Source organism: Hydra vulgaris, chromosome 01, assembly GCF_038396675.1.
Source record: "Hydra vulgaris chromosome 01, alternate assembly HydraT2T_AEP".
NCBI classification, from domain to species: Eukaryota; Metazoa; Cnidaria; class Hydrozoa; order Anthoathecata; family Hydridae; genus Hydra; species Hydra vulgaris.
The window spans coordinates 6,633,790-6,656,451 of NC_088920.1; the positions used below are offsets into that span (position 1 = coordinate 6,633,790).

At 26.2% G+C, this 22,662-nt stretch overlaps 2 protein-coding genes across 2 annotated transcripts; both read left to right on the plus strand.

The window, feature by feature from the left end:
• Nucleotides 1-326: 326 nt before the first annotated feature.
• On the plus strand, nt 327-8,650 carry LOC136074021 (uncharacterized). Its single transcript, XM_065786318.1, has 2 exons — nt 327-531; nt 3,981-8,650. The coding sequence occupies exons 1-2, from the start codon at nt 327-329 to the stop codon at nt 8,648-8,650; spliced, it is 4,875 nt and encodes a 1,624-aa protein (XP_065642390.1).
• Nucleotides 8,651-8,680: 30 nt separating this feature from the next.
• On the plus strand, nt 8,681-22,358 carry LOC136074022 (uncharacterized). The gene is made up of 3 exons (XM_065786319.1): nt 8,681-9,755; nt 21,830-22,021; nt 22,138-22,358. The coding sequence occupies exons 1-3, from the start codon at nt 8,681-8,683 to the stop codon at nt 22,356-22,358; spliced, it is 1,488 nt and encodes a 495-aa protein (XP_065642391.1).
• Nucleotides 22,359-22,662: the final 304 nt, after the last annotated feature.

The window sequence follows — 22,662 nt, forward strand, 5'->3', positions numbered from 1 at the left end:
TCAGGTAGCGGAAGAGAATCCAGTTCAGATTCTGAATGATTGGGAAAGCGAAGAATTTTTACGCATTTTACAAAATGATTACGAAATATGCAATCAAACAAACATACATATTGTCAAAAAGAATTGTACTATCAAAATAATTTGTATTTTTATGAAACATGAAAAGATATTGACCTTACGATTTAAATGATTCTCCTTTATTAACATTGCGAAAAGTGTTATCCCAAAATGCTTATGATATGGGTATTTATATTAATTTATTGCAATTGGATGAACAAGAAAACACAAAAACAGTCCCTCAATCTAATAAAACAAAGTAAATAGATATGTCTCAACTCATCGAAAGATATCATTTACCAATGTCTCTTATTTATGCAGACCTCACCAATATTGAAAATCAAATTGCAGGCGAAGTCAGCTTTCAACAAACTTTAAATAGTTTACCACCTCTAGATACTTTGCTTAACAGCGATTTGGCTACTAGTTTAATAAGTGATCAAGAAAAATGGAAAACTTACCTCAACGTTGAAGGTGACTCTTGCTTTTAAAACCATTTTAAATTTAAATAAACAAAGAATTTAACAATCAAGTGGATCAAAGAAATATAAATGAATCATTAAGAATGATGAGAAATTTAAAAAAATTCCCTACTCAAAATAATACTCTAGATACACACCTCCTTCGTGTATTGACCATGTTAAACGCTTTACCGTGCACTGCCACTTTAAACACGATTCAATCGCCTCATTAAAAAATTGACGTTTTGACACCTCTAAGTATATTTTTAATTATTAGCAAAATACCCAATACAGCTAAGGTTTTACAAGAACTTTAAAAAAATGAACAAGTTTAAAAATTTCCCAATTTAGGTAAACAATTACTTGATATGTGGTAGGTATTTAAAAATATGTGATAAAAATCTTCTGCATTGTTAATAATAGTCTTTCTGGTTAAAACCTGATTAGAAGCAATTAATTCAACAACTGCTCCTAAGCCACCTATTGGTCTCTTTCCATCACTAGTTGCACTATAGTTCCATTCGATGACACTCATATATAGTTTTTGTAGCTTATATAATAAATCTGTTCTTAAATTGGTTTGATGGACCTTATTTCTAAACTCTTAACTCAAAAACATCCTTTGGTAGGTTTTGAATTATTTTATTAACATATACTAATGATATTTCTTTATCATCAGTAGGAAAATCATTAACAATTGCATGACAGTTTTTCGTATTTTGAAACCAAGTCACAGAAGTAAAGATAGTTACCTGCTGTTGATTCCAGTGTGTATTTTGAGCCTCATCTTAAGAAAAACTGTATTTTTCTACGTAATTCATTTGTGTCCCTGCTATTTCATTTACCTCTTTTGTGCTGTTTTTGTCAGATATTGAACTTTAGTGCTGTTGCATTTTAATAAAACTGTGAGTTAAAAAGCTTGGCATCAATAAGAACAGATGATCGTATAAGTGCACTACTGAAGTCCTTATTTTTTTTTTTTTTGTTCTTTATTACCATATTTATGATACAAATACAAATAATATAAAAAAAAGGAAAGTTAACAAACCAAGATATTGTTAAGAAATAAAGGATAAAATAAAATATAAAGAACGCGGACACTCAAAGAAGACCATTAAGTCTTGTCACAGAGAAACCACTTTTAAAATAATTAGAATTGTTTTTTTTTATTTATGGTTTTTTCCTTTTGTTATGGTGTTTACGGATTGCACCAATCAAATTACTGTGTTTTTCGAACAGCTGACTTATGTGAACAATAATATCCTTAATTTTCAAGATAAATCTTATGCGCACACCAAAACTAATTTGTGAAAAAAAGTCACTGAATCTTATTAATCCCTTTATAGTATTCACTATATATGACTGAATATAATCAATATAAACTCATTTCCAAACTGAATATAATACATTTCCAGATTGTTCAAAAGGTTGCGCATAGAGGACCTAGGAGCCATACGATGGTTATCGCTGTGTGTTAAGCCAAATTACAAAATATTTTTTGGATAGAATATTTTTTGATATGATATTTTTATACTAGTTTTTACTTTTTTATGATCCTGATATCATAGGCTTTCAAACCACATATCCCATTTCAAATCCCTTATGACTTTTTCCGAGTCAGCTCGATGAGGTTATCTTGATTTTTTCACAGGAGTCGAAAATGTTTAAAGGAGCCAAAATATTTCAAGTTTAACTCATACCCATCATATTATGTTTATTAATTAAAAAATTTACACAGTTTTTAGGATTAGTAATGAATATATATATATATATATATATATATATATATATATATATATATATATATATATATATATATATATATATATAAATTATGTTAGTGTATTTTACAAATAGAGTGCTCAATGTTCTTGAAAAACAGAGCAATTATAAATTAGTAAAAAACTTTTGTCTAACTTTTTTCTTCAACTAGAAGTTTCACCATTGCTGGATCATCAGAAAGAGTATATATATATATATATATATATATATATATATATATATATATATATATATATATATATATATATATATATATGTATATATATATATTATATATATATATATATATATATATATATATATATATATATATATATATATATATATATATGTATATATATATATATATATTTATATATATATATATATATATATATATATAAATTTGTAAAAACACTTATCTAATTTTTGATTACTTCAACACTGTGTTTCACTATCAGTAGGTTCATCAGGAAGAATGTCTAAACATAAAAAAAATTTCTTATTGTAGAGAAATTATTTCACAGGAAGTTGGGAATTGTTATATTTAATTATGTAATAACTGTAGTATTTTGCAACCAGGAAGTTGCATCAACTACATTAGATAATTAAAAAATCATGAAAAGTAATCTTCAGAATTAGGATAAATTTGGACTGGTCATTTGTTTTTATATTCAGTATTATTTATTTTTTTATTCAGTAAATTTTCTTGATCTAAATGAGTAATAATTTCAAATTTTTCTTGTAAATATAGTATACATTTTTTTGAAATGTTGTTATAGGCAGGCCTAGTTTTTAGGATAGACCAGTTTAATTTAAAATTAATACTTTTTTCTTTTAGTTGCCAATAATATTTACACAGCATAGCCTTTTTTGAGTATTTTTTATGTTTAAAAGATTGTTTGTGATTGGCATAACGTTTTTTCCATATGCCCTCGGTTAAGCCAATATAATGTTCATCAGTGTTGTTTTGCGGAGAAACAATGCATTTGTAAATAATATTTTTATATTATATAAAAAAATTATATATATACATATATATATGTATATATATATATATATATATATATATATTTATATATATATATATATATATATATATAAATATATATATATATATATATATATATATATATATATATATATATATATATATATATATATATATATCTATATATATATATATATATATATATGTATATATATAAACATTTATATATATATATATATATATATATATATATATATAAATGTTTCGTGAAATCGAAACATTTACAATTACAGGTTGATAAAACTCACGCTATATAAAAAATTTTTTTTCATAGGCCAAAATTTGAATTCAAAAATTCAGTTTAAAATTAAAATTAATGCAAATTAAATTATACTATTTTGAGTAATTGATGTTTTTCAAGTTGTTAAGTTCACAAAGTACACCACATTAAGTTTTATTTACAAAACCTTTTTGAAATATAAAATTGTTATAGTATAACAAATTTTAAAAAACTTTATTCTAACGTTTTTTCGAAACTAATATAATTTTATATATATAAAAACTTTTTTAAATTTAATAATAACACACTGCATTTGAAAAAAAAAGAAAAGTTTAGTAGAAAGTTAAAACTTTTTACCTTATGATATTAAATTTATTTTAATTGAAATAATAACTTTTTATAAAATATCTAACCTTTCGTCTATTTTTAGGTATTCAATCTTTTTCAGAAAATGTATTTTCACGCCAGAAACTACTTCATGAAATTCAAGCTTATTTTTTACAAGATGCAAAAAAGTCAACTTTAGTATTATATGGAATGTCGGGGGTCGGAAAGACACATATTGCAAGAAAATATTGTGAAATATCTTATAATTTCTATCAAAACTTTGTTTGGATTGACGCAGAATTTGGAATGTTACAAACTTCAATAAGAAACCATTGTCAAATATTAGGATTCCAGGTTCATGATTCAAAAGGAGATTATTTTGATATAAAAGTGATTGTGGAAAAAATTCACAATTATTATAAAAATGAAAAGACTTTGTATATTTTTGACAATGTCGACGATGAAAGTGTTAAAAATTTATCAATGTACATTTCAAATAAAGCGAATTCATTCACGTTGATTACCTCCCAATGGAGAATATGGTCGAATAATGTAAACAAAATTCTAGTTAATGTTTTTACTTCAGAAGAAGCATTCGCTTATGTTAAAAATAATACTAAAAAAAAAAGCGACGAAAATATAACAAACTTAATTAAAGAACTTGGTTATCATCCGTTTGCAATTACACAGGCAATAAAATATATAAATATATATAAAATATCGATAGAAAAATACATTAATCTATATAAATCGAAACCCTCAGTAATATTAGACTACAATAGCTTTCCAAATGAGGAAGAATCAAAGTCTGCAATAGAAGCAATTAACTTAGTTTTAGTAAAATTAGAAAAAACTAAACCTTTTCTATTTAAAATATTAAACTGTTTATCTCATTGCAACGGTCAAAACATCAGTAAACAGTTTATAATTAAAATCTCAAATCAAATGAAAATAAAGGATGAGTCTTTAATAGATGAAGCTATTGGATTACAAATGAGTTATTCTTTAATAAACTGTTTTGATGATAACAAGTATACAATACATGAACTGACACAGTTAACATGTAAACGTTTTCAAAAGAGAAATTCAAGTACAAATACGTATCTTAATCTAATCACAAATTATTTTACAGTTGAATTAAATGAAGTAAACGATCACATAGATTACGGAAATCATTTTGTTTTTCATTTTATCTATATGTTTCGAGCTAACGAAAAAAAGTTTTCTGAAACTTTCCATCGCATGACGACTTCTATTAAAAAGTTATTAGTATCTAAAGGTTTATTTGAAGAAGCAATCGAAATATTAAAATCTTTTCAAAGTTTTAATACAGAAACTTATGGTGAAAATAGCAAAATCACGCTTGATACCAAACATAATATTGCACTCTGTTTAAAGAATATAGGAAAATATAACGAAGCTTTAAAAATTTATTATTCTGTTGAGGAAATACAAACTGAAATTTTAGGTATCAACCATCCAGATACAATGATAACAAAACATAACATAGCAACCTGTTTGCAGGATATGGGAAAATATAATGAAGCTTTAGAAATTTACTATTCTGTTGAGAAAATACAGACTGATATTTTAAATATTTACCATCCAGATACAATGATAACAAAGCATAAAATCGCAACCTGTTTGCAGGATATGGGTAAATATAACGAAGCTTTAGAAATTTATTATTCTGTTGAGAAAAAAGAAACTGAAATTTTAGGTATCAAGCATCCAGGTACAGTGATAACAAAACATAATATCGCAAACTGTTTGAAGAATATGGGAAAATATAACGAAGCTTTAGAAATTTATTATTCTGTTGAAATAATACGAACAGAAATTTTAGGTATCAAGCATCCAGGTACAATAAGAACAAAATATAATATCGCAACCTGTTTGAAAAATATGGGAAAATATAACGAAGCTTTAAAAATTTATTATACTGTTGAGAAAATAGAAACAGAAATTTTAGGTATCAACCATCCAGATACAATGATAACAAAACTTGATATCGCAATCTGTTTGCAGGATATAGTAAAATGTAACGAAGCATTAGAAATTTATTATTCTGTTGAGAAAATACAAAATGAAATTTTAGGTATCAACCATCCAAGTACAATGATAACAAAACATAATATCGCACTCTGTATGAAGCAGATGAGAAAATATAACGAAGGTTTAGAAATTTTATATTCTATTGAGAAAATACGAACTAAAAGTTTAGGTATCAACCATCCAGATACAATAACAACAAAACATAATATCGCACTCTGTTTGCAGGATATAGGAAAATATAACGAAGCTTTAGAAATTTATTATTCTCTTGAGAAAATACGAACTGAAATTTTTGGTATCAAGCATCCAGATACAACAAGAACAAACTATAATATTGCACGCTGTTTGCAGAATATAGGAAAATATAACGAAGCTTTAAAAATTTATTATTCTGTTGAGCAAATAGAAACTGAAATTTTAGGTATCAAGCATCCAGATACAATAAGAACAAAATATAATATTGCACTCTGTTTAAAAAAAATGGAAAAATATAACGAAGCTTTAGAAATTTATTATGCTGTTGAGAAAATTGAAACTGAAATTTTAGGTATCAACCATCCAGATACAATAACTACAAAACATAATATCGCAGTCGGTTTGCAGGATATGGGAAAATATAATGAAGCTTTAGAAATTTATTATTCTGTTGAGAAAATACGAACTGAAATTTTAGGTATCAAGCATCCCGATACAATAAGAACAAAATATAATTTTGCACTCTGCTTGAAAAATATGGGAAAATATAACGAAGCTTTAAAAATTTATTATGCTGTTGAGAAAATACGAACTGAAATTTTAGGTATTAACCATCCAGATACAATAAGGACAAAATATAATATTGCACTCTGTTTGCAGAATATGGGAAAATATAACGAAGCTTTAGAAATTTATTATTCTTTTGAGAAAATAGAAACTAAAGTTTTAGGTATCCAGCATCCAGATACAATGATAACAAAACACAATATCGCACTCTGTTTAAAGGAGATGGGAAAATATAACGAAGCTTTAGAAGTTTATTATTCTGTTGAGAAAACACGAACTGATATATTAGGTGTCAAGCATCCAGATACAATAAGAACAAAATATAATATTGCAATCTGTTTGCAAAATATGGGAAAATATAACGAAGCCTTAGAAATTTATTATTCTTTTGAGAAAATAGAAATTGAAGTTTTAGGTATCAAGCATCCAGATACAATGATTACAAAATGTAATATTGCATTCTGTTTGAAGAATATGGGAAAATATAGCGAAGCTTTAGAATATTATTATTTTGTTGAGAAAATACGAACTGAAATTTTAGGTATCAAGCATCCAGATACAATAAGAACAAAATATAATATTGCACGCTGTTTGCAGAATATTGGAAAATTTAACGAAGCTTTTGAAATTTATTATTTTGTTGAGAAAATTAAAGCTGAAATATTAGGTATCAAGCATCCAGATACAATAGGAACAAAATGCAATATTGCACGCTGTTTGCAGGAGATGGGAAAATATAACAAAGCTTTAAAAATTTATTATGCTGTTGAGAAAATACGAACTGAAATTTTAGGTATTAACCATCCAGATACAATAAGGACAAAATATAATATTGCACTCTGTTTGCAGAATATGGGAAAATATAACGAAGCTTTAGAAATTTATTATTCTTTTGAGAAAATAGAAACTAAAGTTTTAGGTATCCAGCATCCAGATACAATGATAACAAAACACAATATCGCACTCTGTTTGAAGGAGATGGGAAAATATAACGAAGCTTTAGAAGTTTATTATTCTGTTGAGAAAACACGAACTGATATATTAGGTGTCAAGCATCCAGATACAATAAGAACAAAATATAATATTGCAATCTGTTTGCAGAATATGGGAAAATATAACGAAGCCTTAGAAATTTATTATTCTTTTGAGAAAATAGAAACTGAAGTTTTAGGTATCAATCATCCAGATACAATGATTACAAAATGTAATATTGCATTCTGTTTGAAGAATATGGGAAAATATAGCGAAGCTTTAGAAATTTATTATTTTGTTGAGAAAATACGAACTGAAATTTTAGGTATCAAGCATCCAGATACAATAAGAACAAAATATAATATTGCACGCTGTTTGCAGAATATTGGAAAATATAACGAAGCTTTCGAAATTTATTATTTTGTTGATAAAATTGAAACTGAAATATTAGGTATCAAGCATCCAGATACAATAGGAACAAAATGCAATATTGCACGCTGTTTGCAGGAGATGGGAAAATATAACGAAGCTTTAGAAATTTATTATTCTGTTGAGAAAATACGAACTGAAACTTTAGGTATCAAGCATCCAGATACAATAAGAACAAAATATAATATTGCACTCAGTTTGCAGAAAACTGGAAAGTATAACGAAGCTTTAGAAATTTATTATTTTGTTGACAAAATAGAAACTGAAATTTTAGGTATCAAGCATCGAGATACAATAATAACAAAAAGTAATAATGCATTCTGTTTGACGAAAATAGGAAAATATAACGAAGCTTTAGAAATTTATTATTTTGTTGAGAAAATAGAAACTGATATTTTAGGTATCAAGCATCCAGATACATTAACAACAAAATGTAATATTGCAATCTGTTTGCAGAATATGGGAAAATATAGCGAAGCTTTAGAAATTTATTATTTTGTTGAGAAAATACAAACTGAAATTTTAGGAATTAAGCATCCAGATACAATAAGATAAAAATATAATATTGCACACTGTTTGCAGAATATGGGAAAATATAACGAAGCTTTAGAAATTTATTATTCCTTTGAGAAAATAGAAACTGAAGTCTTAGGTATCAAGCATCCAGATACAATAAGAACAAAATATAATATTGCACTCAGTTTGCAGAAAACTGGAAAGTATAACGAAGCTTTAGAAATTTATTATTTTGTTGACAAAATAGAAACTGAAATTTTAGGTATCAAGCATCGAGATACAATAATAACAAAAAGTAATAATGCATTGTGTTTGACGAAAATAGGAAAATATAACGAAGCTTTAGAAATTTATTATTTTGCTGAGAAAATAGAAACTGATATTTTAGGTATCAAGCATCCAGATACATTAACAACAAAATGTAATATTGCAATCTGTTTGCAGAATATGGGAAAATATAGCGAAGCTTTAGAAATTTATTATTTTGTTGAGAAAATACAAACTGAAATTTTAGGAATTAAGCATCCAGATACAATAAGATCAAAATATAATATTGCACTCAGTTTGCAGAAAACTGGAAAGTATAACGAAGCTTTAGAAATTTATTATTTTGTTGACAAAATAGAAACTGAAATTTTAGGTATCAAGCATCGAGATACAATAATAACAAAAAGTAATAATGCATTCTGTTTGACGAAAATAGGAAAATATAACGAAGCTTTAGAAATTTATTATTTTGTTGAGAAAATAGAAACTGATATTTTAGGTATCAAGCATCCAGATACATTAACAACAAAATGTAATATTGCAATCTGTTTGCAGAATATGGGAAAATATAGCGAAGCTTTAGAATTTTATTATTTTGTTGAGAAAATACAAACTGAAATTTTAGGAATTAAGCATCCAGATACAATAAGATCAAAATATAATATTGCACACTGTTTGCAGAATATGGGAAAATATAACGAAGCTTTAGAAATTTATTATTCCTTTGAGAAAATAGAAACTGAAGTCTTAGGTATCAAGCATCCAGATACAATCATAACAAAACATAATATCGCACTCTGTTTGAAGAAAATGGGAAAATGTAACGAAGCTTTAGAAATTTATTATGCTGTTGAGAAAATAGAAACTGAAATTTTAGGTATTAGCCATCCAGATACAATAAGAACAAAATATATTATCGCAACCTGTTTGAAGAATATGGGAAAATAAAAAGAAGCTTTAGAAGTTTATTATTCTGTTGAGAAAATAGAAACTGAAGTTTTAGGTATCAACCATCCAGATACAATCAGAATAAATTGTAATATCGCAAACTTTTTGAACAATTTAGAAATAAGCAAGTGAGTTGTTTAATTATTTGATTAATATATAAGTTTTAATATATATAAAGTTTATCTGTTGTTAAAATATAATTGACGAATGTTTTTCTTTAAAAGTTTGAGAACTTTTTGAAATCCTAATTTTTAATAAATTTTTAAAGAAGAAAAAAAGTTTGTTTATTTGAGTTTTTATTGCGTTTGTTTTATATTATAGTGTTAATTAAATTTTTTATTATTTAAAGTTAAAAAAAGTAAAAGTTGTAAAAATAATTTAAGGTTTTGCCTTTTTTTTTCAGTCTAAAGTTGTTTAAAAGCAAAGATTTTGTTATTGCAATATGTATATATATATATATATATATATATATATATATATATATATATATATATATATATATATATTATATATATATATATATATATATAACATATGAGTAATGTATACTTATATATAAATATATATATTTATTTGTTTAAAGTTTATTTAAATGATGAACCAGATGATACGATGCCCCAGGAATTGTAGTATGGAATATTAGGAGTACGTTATTTTGTGTAATTTTCAACTCTCACGATAATAATTTACTTTTTGTTAATGATGACAATTGTATTATTTTCTTCTTATTAATTTAAATTAGATAAAATAATTACCAAATTGTATTAATTTAATTTAGCTATAAAAAAAAAAAAAAAAAATTAGTTATCTAAATTGATTGATTACACAGGTAAAAAATTCGCGATAAAGCGTAAAGAGAATTCTTAAAACGGCTGTTTTGTTTTAATAATAATAATAATATTTTAATAATATTTTTTTTCTAAATTTATTAATTCTAATTTAGTGTTGCAATAAAAAATTTACGTATGAACGAGAATTTTGTTTTTTAAAAGTTTTCAAAAGAACGCCTAGATTCAAATTTTATCGTACCCGGTTGGCACGGATCCTGATAATGCCAACCTAGCTGACCTAAGAACACGACTTATATAGGGTGATGGCGTACACAACAAAATAACCTATGATGCAAATTTGAAATCTTTTAATTTTTTGTTCAAGTTTTTGTTCAAGTGATACTTTGACTTTATATTGTGACAAAAAACCTGTAGAATAAGAAACTGAGCAACCGTGGCGCAGTGGTAGCGTACAAACAAAGGATCCGTGGTTCAAACCAAACCTCTGAGAAGTTTTTGTGACGTTGGTCGGGAAAGAGGTGCGAACTTCCAATTAAATGCTCATACGCGGTGCTCTGGATTTAAACCATGTGAACTTCTTGGGGCACCTAAACAAAATTACAAAAAAACAAAAACGCTGTATATAATTTGATAAGAAATAGTGCATACGTAGCATATGGCCACACCAAATTCTGGATAAAACCAAACCTCTGGGAAGTTTTTGTGACGTTGGTCGGGAAAGAGGTGCGAACTTCCAATTAAATGCTCATACGCGGTGCTCTGGATTTAAACCATGAGAACTTCTTGGGGCACCTAAACAAAATTACAAAAAAACAAAAACCCTGTATATAATTTGATAAGAATTAGTGCATACGTAGCATATGGCTACCTAAATTCTGGATAAAACTTTATTCGGAATTATTTCTAGTTAAGAATTAATGGCAGTTTGAATTTATATTTTGTTGTATATTTGATAGACTTTAAACGTTACCTATTACTGTGATATTCGATCACAACTTTCAAAATAAATGTTACATAAGTATTCTACTATGTAATATTAACAATTTTTATTATAATGCTTTTATTGCTACATGTAGTACTTAGATTGTAAAAAATTTTGATTTCTTATTCAATCCATAATTTGATTTGGCTTAAGCATAGCATAAATATCCTAATTTATAAACTATTGACAAAATGCAAAAAAAAAGTGCAAATCCTTGCAAATGGACAATCAGTATGTAAAGCAAAAGAAAATTTCTGTTAAACTAAATTGGCCCCAAAAACCTTTTTAAAAACATTGACTTTCAAAACGAAAAGAAAAATAACTATTTAAACTATATTTTTTTACATTATATTAACATCAAGTATCATTTGTTTAAAATGTAATGCATGTTTTTTAATTTTCGCCAAAAGTAATTTATTCAAAATAGCCTAATATATTTTTTCAGTCAAAAGCTCTTTATTATTTTTACATGCAATATTAAAATTCATAAATCCTACCAGCAGTTAAGGATTTCAATGTTTATTATAAACCGTAAGCAATGAGTTTCTGCTGCCTAATCTCATTAATTGAACTATAGCATTAATTCAGATCAGAAGAGTAAGCATCTTTAAAGAACTCAGTTTCTCATTCTACTGCGTTAAGGATTGGTACCATAGCTGGTATCAATCTTTAACGCAGTATTAACAAAGCTTAGAAAAAATTGAGAAAACCTCTACTACCATCAGTGAACGAGCTTAACAAAATATCTCCAAGAAATTTTGAGAGACTGAATAACATGATTCACAATACTCACAATTCACAACAGTGACGGATCCACAAATACTAGGTGGGGAAGGAGGGATGTTGAAATATTTTTGAACATTGTATCATATTGGCGTCACCTAAAAAATAAAAAAATTCCTCAATTTTTTAGATATTTTAAAACTTTAATGTTCTTATGGGAAGGGGATGCATACCGCCATTTTCCACCTGGATCTGTCACTAGTTTATGAGACTTGATAAGTCATTACAGTAATTATCAACTTGAACTGTATTAAAACTCCTTTTCCGTCGGTAATTGCAAGTCAATGCATGTGAAGAAAACACTCAATTAATTACATGCTCTTAAGAAGTTCTTATAACAATTTGGTTCTATCATCTTGCAGCTTGATATTTAGTTTACATTTCTGACCACTTTCTTTCATTTGTTGGTTAATAGTCATGTATTTATTTGTACATTTACAAGAGCTATTGAGAGCTTCAATTATGGAGCGCTTGATAGTGGTTGGGCACATCTTTATCCTGAAAATAAAACAAACATATTGTATCTTTAAATTACAAATAGTTTTTGTTCAGAAAGTTTGTTTAAAATTTTCAAAATAATCATTTTTAAAGTAGTTAGAAACTTGTTAAAAATATTTTTTCCAAAACCTATGTTGTTTCTATTTTGAAAGATTTTCTTTGAGTATATATGTAAAATTGATTTAGGAATAAATATTTACCTAAGCTAATTGTATTTGGAAGCCAGAATTTTGCTTTTGTTCTTTATCTCGTTAATGTTTAAGATCCAAATACATTTACACAAGAGAAAAATACAAGTGAAGATAAATAAATAAAAAATAAATAAATAAAGAACGCGGATACTCAAAGAAGACCATTAGGTCATGTCACGAAAAATCGCTGATTTAATCATTAAGATTAAATAATCCGTTTACAACTAGAAAATATAAATTAACAAAAAATATACAAGTATTTAATTCAATGAATAAAAAGAAAGCGGACACTCGCAGAAAACCATCAATTCTTTATCGAGAACCGATCGTAAATTTAAAAATCAAATGCATACATATATGATCAAGTGTATAAAGCAAAAGAAAAATTTAAGTACATTCATAGTCATATTCAGTTACATCACTGCATAAAAAATAAGAAAGTAAATTTTTTAATGTTTAATATATATATATATATATATATATATATATATATATATATATATATATATATATATATATATATATATATATATATATATATATATATATATATATATATATATAATTAAAATAGTTTAAAAGAGAAAATACAACTTTATAATGGAACTTGAAGTTTCATGCCATTCGGCAATCATATTATTATAGCCATATTATTCAAATATATATTAAGCCATATTATTCAAATATAAATTAAAAACCGTTATAAAAAATACAAATTTAGCGTTGCAACGGCATCTGACGTCAAGTGTACGTGATCCGATATTTGCTAATCGATATTTACATCGGTATCAGTGAAAACTCATTCATGCTCAGATTTGCAAACCACCTTAAATCATTTAATGCAACAAGGTATAGAAATAATACAGAACTTTCCAAAGAAATCTGGAAATGCAAAGACGCAGGTAACATGCCTATAATTAAGTGGAACATAATTAAACGATGCCAATCTTATAATCCAGCTACAAAAAAGTGTAACCTTTGCATCAGTGAAAAAGATTTTATTATGAATTTTGATAGTGGTTTACTACTTAATAAAAAAAGTGAATTGGTTTCTGCTTGCAGGCATAGGAAAAAAATTTTACTTTCTAACTTTGATTCCGGCGATTAGCAAATATTGGGTCACGTACAATTGACGTCAGATGCCGTTGCGACGCTAAATTTGTATTTTCTATAACGGTTTTTATTTTATATTTGAATAATATGGCTGATGATTGCCGAATGGCATGAAACTTCAAGTTCCATTATAAAGTTGTATTTTCTCTTTTAAAATATTTTAATAATATTATTTGATCTATTTTTTTCAAAAAGATATTGATCAATCTTAAACAGACAAGAGTTGTATTTTCAGCAATATACAACATTTATCTATAAATATATATATATATATATACATATATATATATATATATATATATATATATATATATATATATATATATATATATATATATATATATATATATATATATATATATATATATATATCATCAATAGACAAAATTTCTTTTGGCTTTTTTTTTTAAGAGGTAACTCCATTCCAAAGAAACAATCAAAATGTTTTAAAGCTATTTTATTCCAAAGAGATACTCCACGAAATGAAATGCTTGATTCTCCGAAATTAGTTTGAAAAATGGTTTACGAATTAAGTTAATATTTTCTTAAGTTGTATTTATTTTTATCTTTTAAGGTATATAAATTATGGAAAGAAACTGGGTTGGAGTTTGTACATAAAACAAAGAATATTAAAAACATTTAGCTGATATACATTAAAAATTTTCATTTTAAATAAGAGAGGCTTGGCATGAGTAAATCTATCTTTAAAACTAATAAGACGAGCAACATGCATTTGTTGACGATAAAGAGGCCTAAGCATGGATTTATTAGCACTACACCAAGCAATATTTGCATAGTTTAAATGACAATGGGCAAAAGAGTAATATAATAAATTAAAGTTAAATTACCTTTTATTAAAACATTTCTAGCTTTATACAACATTCACTTACTTTTACCTACATTATTACAAAAGACTTCTATGTGATACTTCAAATTAAGGTTTTCATTGATATAAATACCCAAAAAGTTTGTATTAACTACTTTTTTTATTAGAATTTTGACAATAAAAAGTTTTTTTAGAAGTTGGATGAAAAAGTTTTTTCAACATAGAGTGAAAGCTAGTTTATTTTAAACCATTCAGAAATTTTTGTTAACTCGATATTAATTTTTTGAAATAATGATGTAATATTGTTATCAGATAAAAAGAGATTAGTGTCATCTGCAAACTTGACAGCAATCATGTTCGAAGCTTTATCTAAATAATTGACGTAAATGAGAAAGAGACGTGGCCAAAGTATAGAGCCCTGGGGAACAACACAGATTTTATTTAATAAATTGGATGGGTCAGTTAAATTACTAAATCAAAATGTTTACGGTTGCTTAAATAGCTTTTAAGCAACAGTAAAAGATTTCCATTAATTCCATAATATTCAAGTTTTTTTAGGTGAATATTATGATCAATTGTATCAAATGCTTTTGATAAACCTATGAAAACTCCTAACGTGAAATGAGAATTTTCAAAAGGTTCAGAAAGATTGCGAATAACTTGGATTTTTGCATGTTCTATTGAGATATTTTTTTTGAATCCGTATTGATTAACGTATTGTATATTATTTAAAGAAAGGTCATTATAAATTACGTTATATAAAAATCTCTCTAAAACTTTAGAAAAACAGACAAAACAGAAATTGTGGGATAATTAGAAACATTGGTTGCTTCTCCAGCTTTAAAAATTAAAGTCACTTTAGCTATTTTTAGTAAATCAGGATAAATGCCCTGTTTTATTGAACAATGTAAACCTTTAAATAGTACATCTTTTAAAGGTTTGTAAGACTCGATGACAACATTACCATCTATATTATCATGGCCAGCTGATTTATTACGCTTAAGCATCTTAAAAGATTGCTCAAAATCTTCGCAAGATAATTCATAAAATGTTTGTTCATCTCAAGTAAATTTGAGTAATACAATTTTTTTTTAATTTTCTTTTGTCTTTTAAACTTTTTGGCATAACTTCTATAAAGAATCTTACTTTCGTTTGTTTTGATTTTTAACTACTTGATATATAATTTTTGCTTATTTTAGGGGATCTACTAATATCTTTTGTGATTCATGGTGACATTAAACTCTTGGTTTTTTTATTTAATGTACATTTCGGAAAGTTTATGTCATATATTTCATAAAAAGTTTAAAAGAAAGCGTCGTAAACTTAATTAGCGTCTGTAGATTTTATTCATTTTACTTTAATTTCATTTCAATGTAGCAGAGATAACTGCTCTTTAAAAGATTTTAAATTTGCTGCGGTAAAAAAGCGTTTTGAAAAACTTTTTTTCTATTGCGATTTTTTTTCTGCGGTGATGTTAATCGAGATAAAATAGGAATGTGATCTGAGATGTTACTTAAAATTATACCTTTATTTTAAGATTTATTAAAAATATAATTTGTTATGATATTGTCAATTAAAGTAGCTGAAGTTGAAGTTCTTGAATCTTGTTCTTATTATTTAAAGGTATTGCCCCATGTTCAAATACATTTCTATAAAATATACTAATTCCATAATTGGTGTAGTATTGTAAACTATCCAAATTAATGTCACCTATTAAATAAAACAATTTTTTTTTCTTGACTGCTTTTTCTTAAAAAATCATTAATAAATATATTTAAATTTCCAACTTGACCCGAAAGTGGGCGATAGTAACAACTTAACCTGTTCGCTGCCAACTACGAGTATACTCGTAGTAAGTCGGCGTCATTTATTTGCCAACTACATGTATACTCGTAGTAAGCAGGACTTTGATATTTGTCAGCTACAAGAATACTCGAAGTAAACTGGCGTCATGAGTTTGCCAACTACGAGTAAACTCGTAGTTATACTAACATATTTCAAATATTATTTGTGTATGACTGGCTTTGTCTGTTTATTTATTTATTTTTTTCTTAGCTTCACATTTGATTTCAGAAAAATATTACATTCACGTTTTTATTTTAAAAATCCAGGGAACCTAATTTAAATGCGGAGAAAAACAGAAATAGCTTAAAACAGATAAAAGTAAAATATTGGTGTTGTTTTAATTTTATTTCATGAAAATTAAAGTGTAAACCTATTTTTTGAATGATACAGTCTGAAATATTCGCCTATACATAAAGGAGGTCTATTTTCACAAACAAATTTTATAGATAAGTAGTTTCTTTTCTATTTATAAAAAAGAAACTACTTATCTATAAAATACATTTATTAGTATACTGTGTAAAAAATTCGATGTGCACACAAAATGCTTTTTAATACATTAAAAAACATTTTATTGTGTACTAATTTTTTTTACATTTTTAATAATATGCAGTATAATGTAGTTATCAAATATATTTTAGCTTCTAGTCTAATAAACACAACAATTTAGAATTAAGAAAACAAGATATAAATTACCTTTTTTTCTCATGATAACTGCCAATGTGCATGTGTAGGGATTGCATCTTGAAATTCGAAATTCGAGAATTCCAGAATTCGTTTTGATAATATAGTTTCGAATTCCGAAGTCAATTTAAATTTTTATTTTTTCGTTCTCTCCAACTTTTAAGTTGTGTTTTTGGATCTGTACATATAAGTATTCTATATTCTAATTCTATAAGAAGAATATAGAAAACAATTGTAAATTACTGTTATCCTGCATAATACAAGAAGTCATCGAGAAAACATTCCTAAACTGCAGTTAACGGTTTCATGTCTTCATTTCATATAAGCACGTAATAATTTGTTGAGATTTCCTTATTGCGTTACTGCGTTGTCGCTACTAAGTGCTTCATGTCTTCATTTCATATCCACATGTGATAATTTTAATATTTGGTATAACCTCGTGTTCTTATATTTTACAATTTTTAACAGTGTTGAGATTTGCTTATTGGAGTGCGGTGTGTATTGAATTATTTGGATCAATATTTATTATATAGGTAAGCAAATAATAGCAGGAATAATAGCAGTCAGGGTTGTTACGACATAATATGTCTGGCTAATCTGTCTACATATTTTCAGACATATTTTCTGCTGACATAAAATATGTCAGACATATTTTCTACCGACATATTTTGACACATTTTTATGTCTGAATCATTTGCTGTTTGATATTCTTGAAGAAAAAATCAATCTAACAAAGTTATTGTGCATTTAAGCTTAATTAAAGAAATTAATTTCAGCTTGTTAAACTATTTTCACTTAACAGAGTTAAACGAAACTATTTTCACTCAACAGAGTTAAGTGAAACTATTTTCACTTAACAGAGCTAAGTGAAAATAGTTGAACAAATTTGTTGCTATTTTGCAAACAAAACTATTTCATCTATCTTATTTATTTTATCCTGATGACTATGTTTAAATAAACAATATTTATTAATTCTTTTTAAAATAAAATAAAAGACATTACTCCTTCCCAGTGGGCACGGTACGTTTTTAAAACGTTTTTTAGACGTTTTTATAAGGTTTAAGCCTAACAAAACGTTTAAAAAACGTTTTAAAAACGTGCTGTGCCCACTGGGTTCTTACTGCTCTAAAAAAATAAAACAATACTTGCTTAAAATGATCTAAAAAGACTGAAGACAAAACTGAAACACAAAAAAAATATTGTACTAAAAAAAACTATTTTACCAGTCATTTTAGTTCTAACTTCTTCTAAAAAAAAAAAACAGGCTTTAAAAATTAGAAAAATAAAAACAACCACCAACAAACAAACAATTATATAAATTTTTATTTTAAACAATGAACAACATCAATTCTTCTTGAGAATAAAAATATATCAGCTCTAATTTGCTAGCTGACCTTACTTGAAAGACCGCATGGAAAATATAACCGCGCATAAAAAAAGTCTAGAAACTACTTAAAAACTAAGAAATATTGTATTTTACAGAATACAGAACCGTAAGTAATAATACAAATAGTAGGCGAAACTATGCGTAACTATGCGCACTAATAATAATAATAGTAATATTTATTAGCGTATTCATATTTAGAGATAATGATGGTTTTTTGTGTTTTATAGTTTTTGGTACTTTATTCAATTTTAAATTTGTTAAAAAACTTGACTCAAAGCATAGATAGTACTCAGTACACTGTTTAATAGCCCAAGCAATTGCCTCATTACTATTAATAAACCCTAAGCCGTAACAAAGGGCTGCATTTGTGGCCTCGCCAATGTACACCAAAAGTGCAAACAGGGACACCATCAATGTGCAACATGGCGCTGTTAATACTTTGATAATTTTTAGCTGTTGATGGAATCAGCCTCTCTGAGGCTGATTCCATCAACATGAGGCTCAAACTTCAGGAAAACTGACTACCAGCTGGCCTTAGTACCATTAAACTGAGTTTTAGAGCGGTTCCCTTACAAGGAGATAATAAAATAAGTTGCCCAGTCATAAAAACAGAAACATAAGCAAAACCCGTGCATTGAGTCAAGAAGATCGAGCATTCAACATCCTAAACTGGAAATAATGTGTTAAAAATTTATCTGCATCCGCCTAATAGATAAAGAAGGGGTGCGAGGCTTTTCAACAGATAGAATCTGTTTTCCCCTTATATCTACAAGACAGCTGGAAATGAAGCAGATTGTACTGGGTTACATGCTACCAGTAACAGGATAACCTAACCTGACATACGTAAAAGTAACCTATTTAGGTATTGTTATCTGTATGTGTTCAATATACTTCGCGTTGAAAGTTATTTTCCTTTGCTAGTTTCTTTATTTTTTTTGTAACTGACTCTCATTGGGGCAATCTAATTTTTGTCTTAATTTGTTTTGTTTTTTGTTTTTTGTTTTTTTGTTTTATTTTTCAATTTGTTTCTCTACACATTTTTGAGGAAGTATTGAGGTCTTTGAATGTGTTTTAATGTTTTTAATGCCAGGTTAAATCTTATGATACCTTTGATACCTTATAATAATGTCCTATGAACCTTATGATATCCTCCTATGAACCTTATGATAACCTCCTTATGAACTTTGTACAAACTCCTATGAACCTCATTAAAGTTTTTAAAGTTGTTATTTATCATTTTATTTTAACTTTGCTAAAAATTAGCTATGAACGTTATGAAAACCTCCTATGAACCTTTTGATGACCTCCTATAAAGTTTTTGATAATCACCTATGAACCATATGACAACCTCCTTATAAACTTTGTAAAACCTCCTATGAACCTTATTAAAGTTTTTAAATTTTTTTAATTTTGCTAAAGATTAGCTATAAACCTTATAATAACCTTCCATGAACCTTATGATTATCTCCTACGAATCTTATGATAAATTCCTATGAATCTTATGGTAACCTCCTATTAATCTTATGATAAACCTTATGATAACCTCCTATAAATATAATGATAACCTCCTATGAATCGTATGATAACCTCCCAAGAACTAAGATAATTTTCTCCTGAACCTAATGATAATTTTTGATAGTTTCATATTTTTTAATTTGTTGTTTATCATTGTTTTTAAATTTTGATTAAGTTAAGTTTGCTTAAATTAGCTTAAGGAATTAAATTTTTATTAAGAATTCTAACATTTTTTTAAGAAATTTAATAAGATGTTGCCAAGAAAATTCAGTAAAAAAAGTGTTTTTTTAATTAATAATTAGTTATAATTAAAATGTTTTTAAACCAACAACTTTATGCTAAAGTAAGAAATAATAAGAAATAAAAATGTTTGTCAAATGTAATAAAATTAACTCAAAATATAATTTTGGTTTAAAGTACCTTCAATATTCACAACTACCAATAATTTTTTTGTTAAGAAATTTTAGTACTTTATTTGTAATGAAATTACTAATAATAGTACTTTAATTATATTAAGTAATCAAAATACTTTCATTAGTAAATGAAAATATCAGATAAATTTGTTTAACTTAAGCTTGCCTTTTTTTATTTGTTTATATGTTTTTTATGCTTGTTTTTTAATATTGCATACGTCAATTAAGTTGTTATGTTCCTCTCCAATGGTAACGAGACTACAATTTAGGATACATTTTTTTTTATTTACTTTTTTTTGTTTTATTAGTGTTATGTCTCTCTCACATCACCTTAACTTCAAAACATGAAATTTGCAAACAAGACCACTGTACAAAGACACTGTACTTGTAATCAAGACCACTGTACAAAGGAAAAAGTTGTGTAAGAGCCATTGTTAAGAAGTTTGTTAGTAGTGATACTTTAAATAGATTTCATATTAAAAAATCATAACTTCAATCAGTTTTAGTAAAATTTTGTCAGATCGAACAATAAATAATAACATAGCAACAAATAAAAAAGTTATATATAGATATATTAACAAATAAAAAGTTTTTCAAATTTATTAACATTAACTCTAAATAAAAAGATTGTTAAAAATAATATTAATTTTAAATTAATTAAAGTCATTTTACAAGAAACTATTCATTAGATTAATTCAGAAGTTATATGTCAAGTTGATTATAATAAATATTTTAAGTTTATATAAAATTATAGTAATAATGATCATCATTGTCATGATCATGAACATTAGCAAAATCGTGATGATGACATTACTTGAATTTGTTTTGTTTTATTTAGATTTGTTGAGGATGTTGGCTGAACTAAAAAAGTACTATGCAAATATCATAGGGAAATTGGTGAATTTCAACCACTATTAAAAGCATCTGCAAATGTAAGTCTAATACAAAAATTTGTTAATCTATATATTGTTGATGCAGTGAATGCTCAAGTGGAACGCTCAATGGATGCTGCTAATAGTGTTGAACGAAAAAATTTTTTGGAAAAGCAAATGCGTTACACACCAATTCCATATAGTGAAATATTTATGAAAGAAAAATCTTCATTATTAATATATGGAATAGGGCTGGTATTTGGAAAACATGGTTGCTTAGAAAATGTTTGCTTGATTGGTCAAATGGTTTGATTTGGAAAAAAGTTGAACTTGTTTTTTATTTGGAATGCAGGAGACTCAATCAAAATTCAAATATTTCTAATATTAATGAATTACTAAATGTTTTCTACAAAGAGATTGTAAATGGCATTAACAATAGTAATGATACTGTGCTGTTTATAATTGATGGATTAGATGAGTTTAAATATTTCAATGAGTTATTAAATCCAAGTTTGACTTGTAACTATATTATTGTTAAAGCTTTAGAAGAAATTCAAATTTACAAACATGTTATTGCTGGTAGAGTTGCAATAGATCAATACCAAAACCTAACTACAAACATATCAATAAGTTAAGTATTGAAATAATAGGATTTAATAAAAATGGAATAAATAGTTATATAGAAAATCATGTTGTTAAAGAAAAAAAAGAAGTTGTAAAAACAACTTTAAAGGAGTCTTCAATTGCAAAATCCATGGCATCTGTTTCGTTTTATTTGTCTTCAATGCGTAAAACTTTAAGTTATTCAACAAAAATAGATTCAAATTCTTTCTTAACAATGACAGATTTGCATGCAAATATTTTTTTTATTTTTTAGGAGAACATTTTTTTTAAAACAAAGTGGTTTTTGAGATAATGGAAGACAGTTCCTATAAAAAA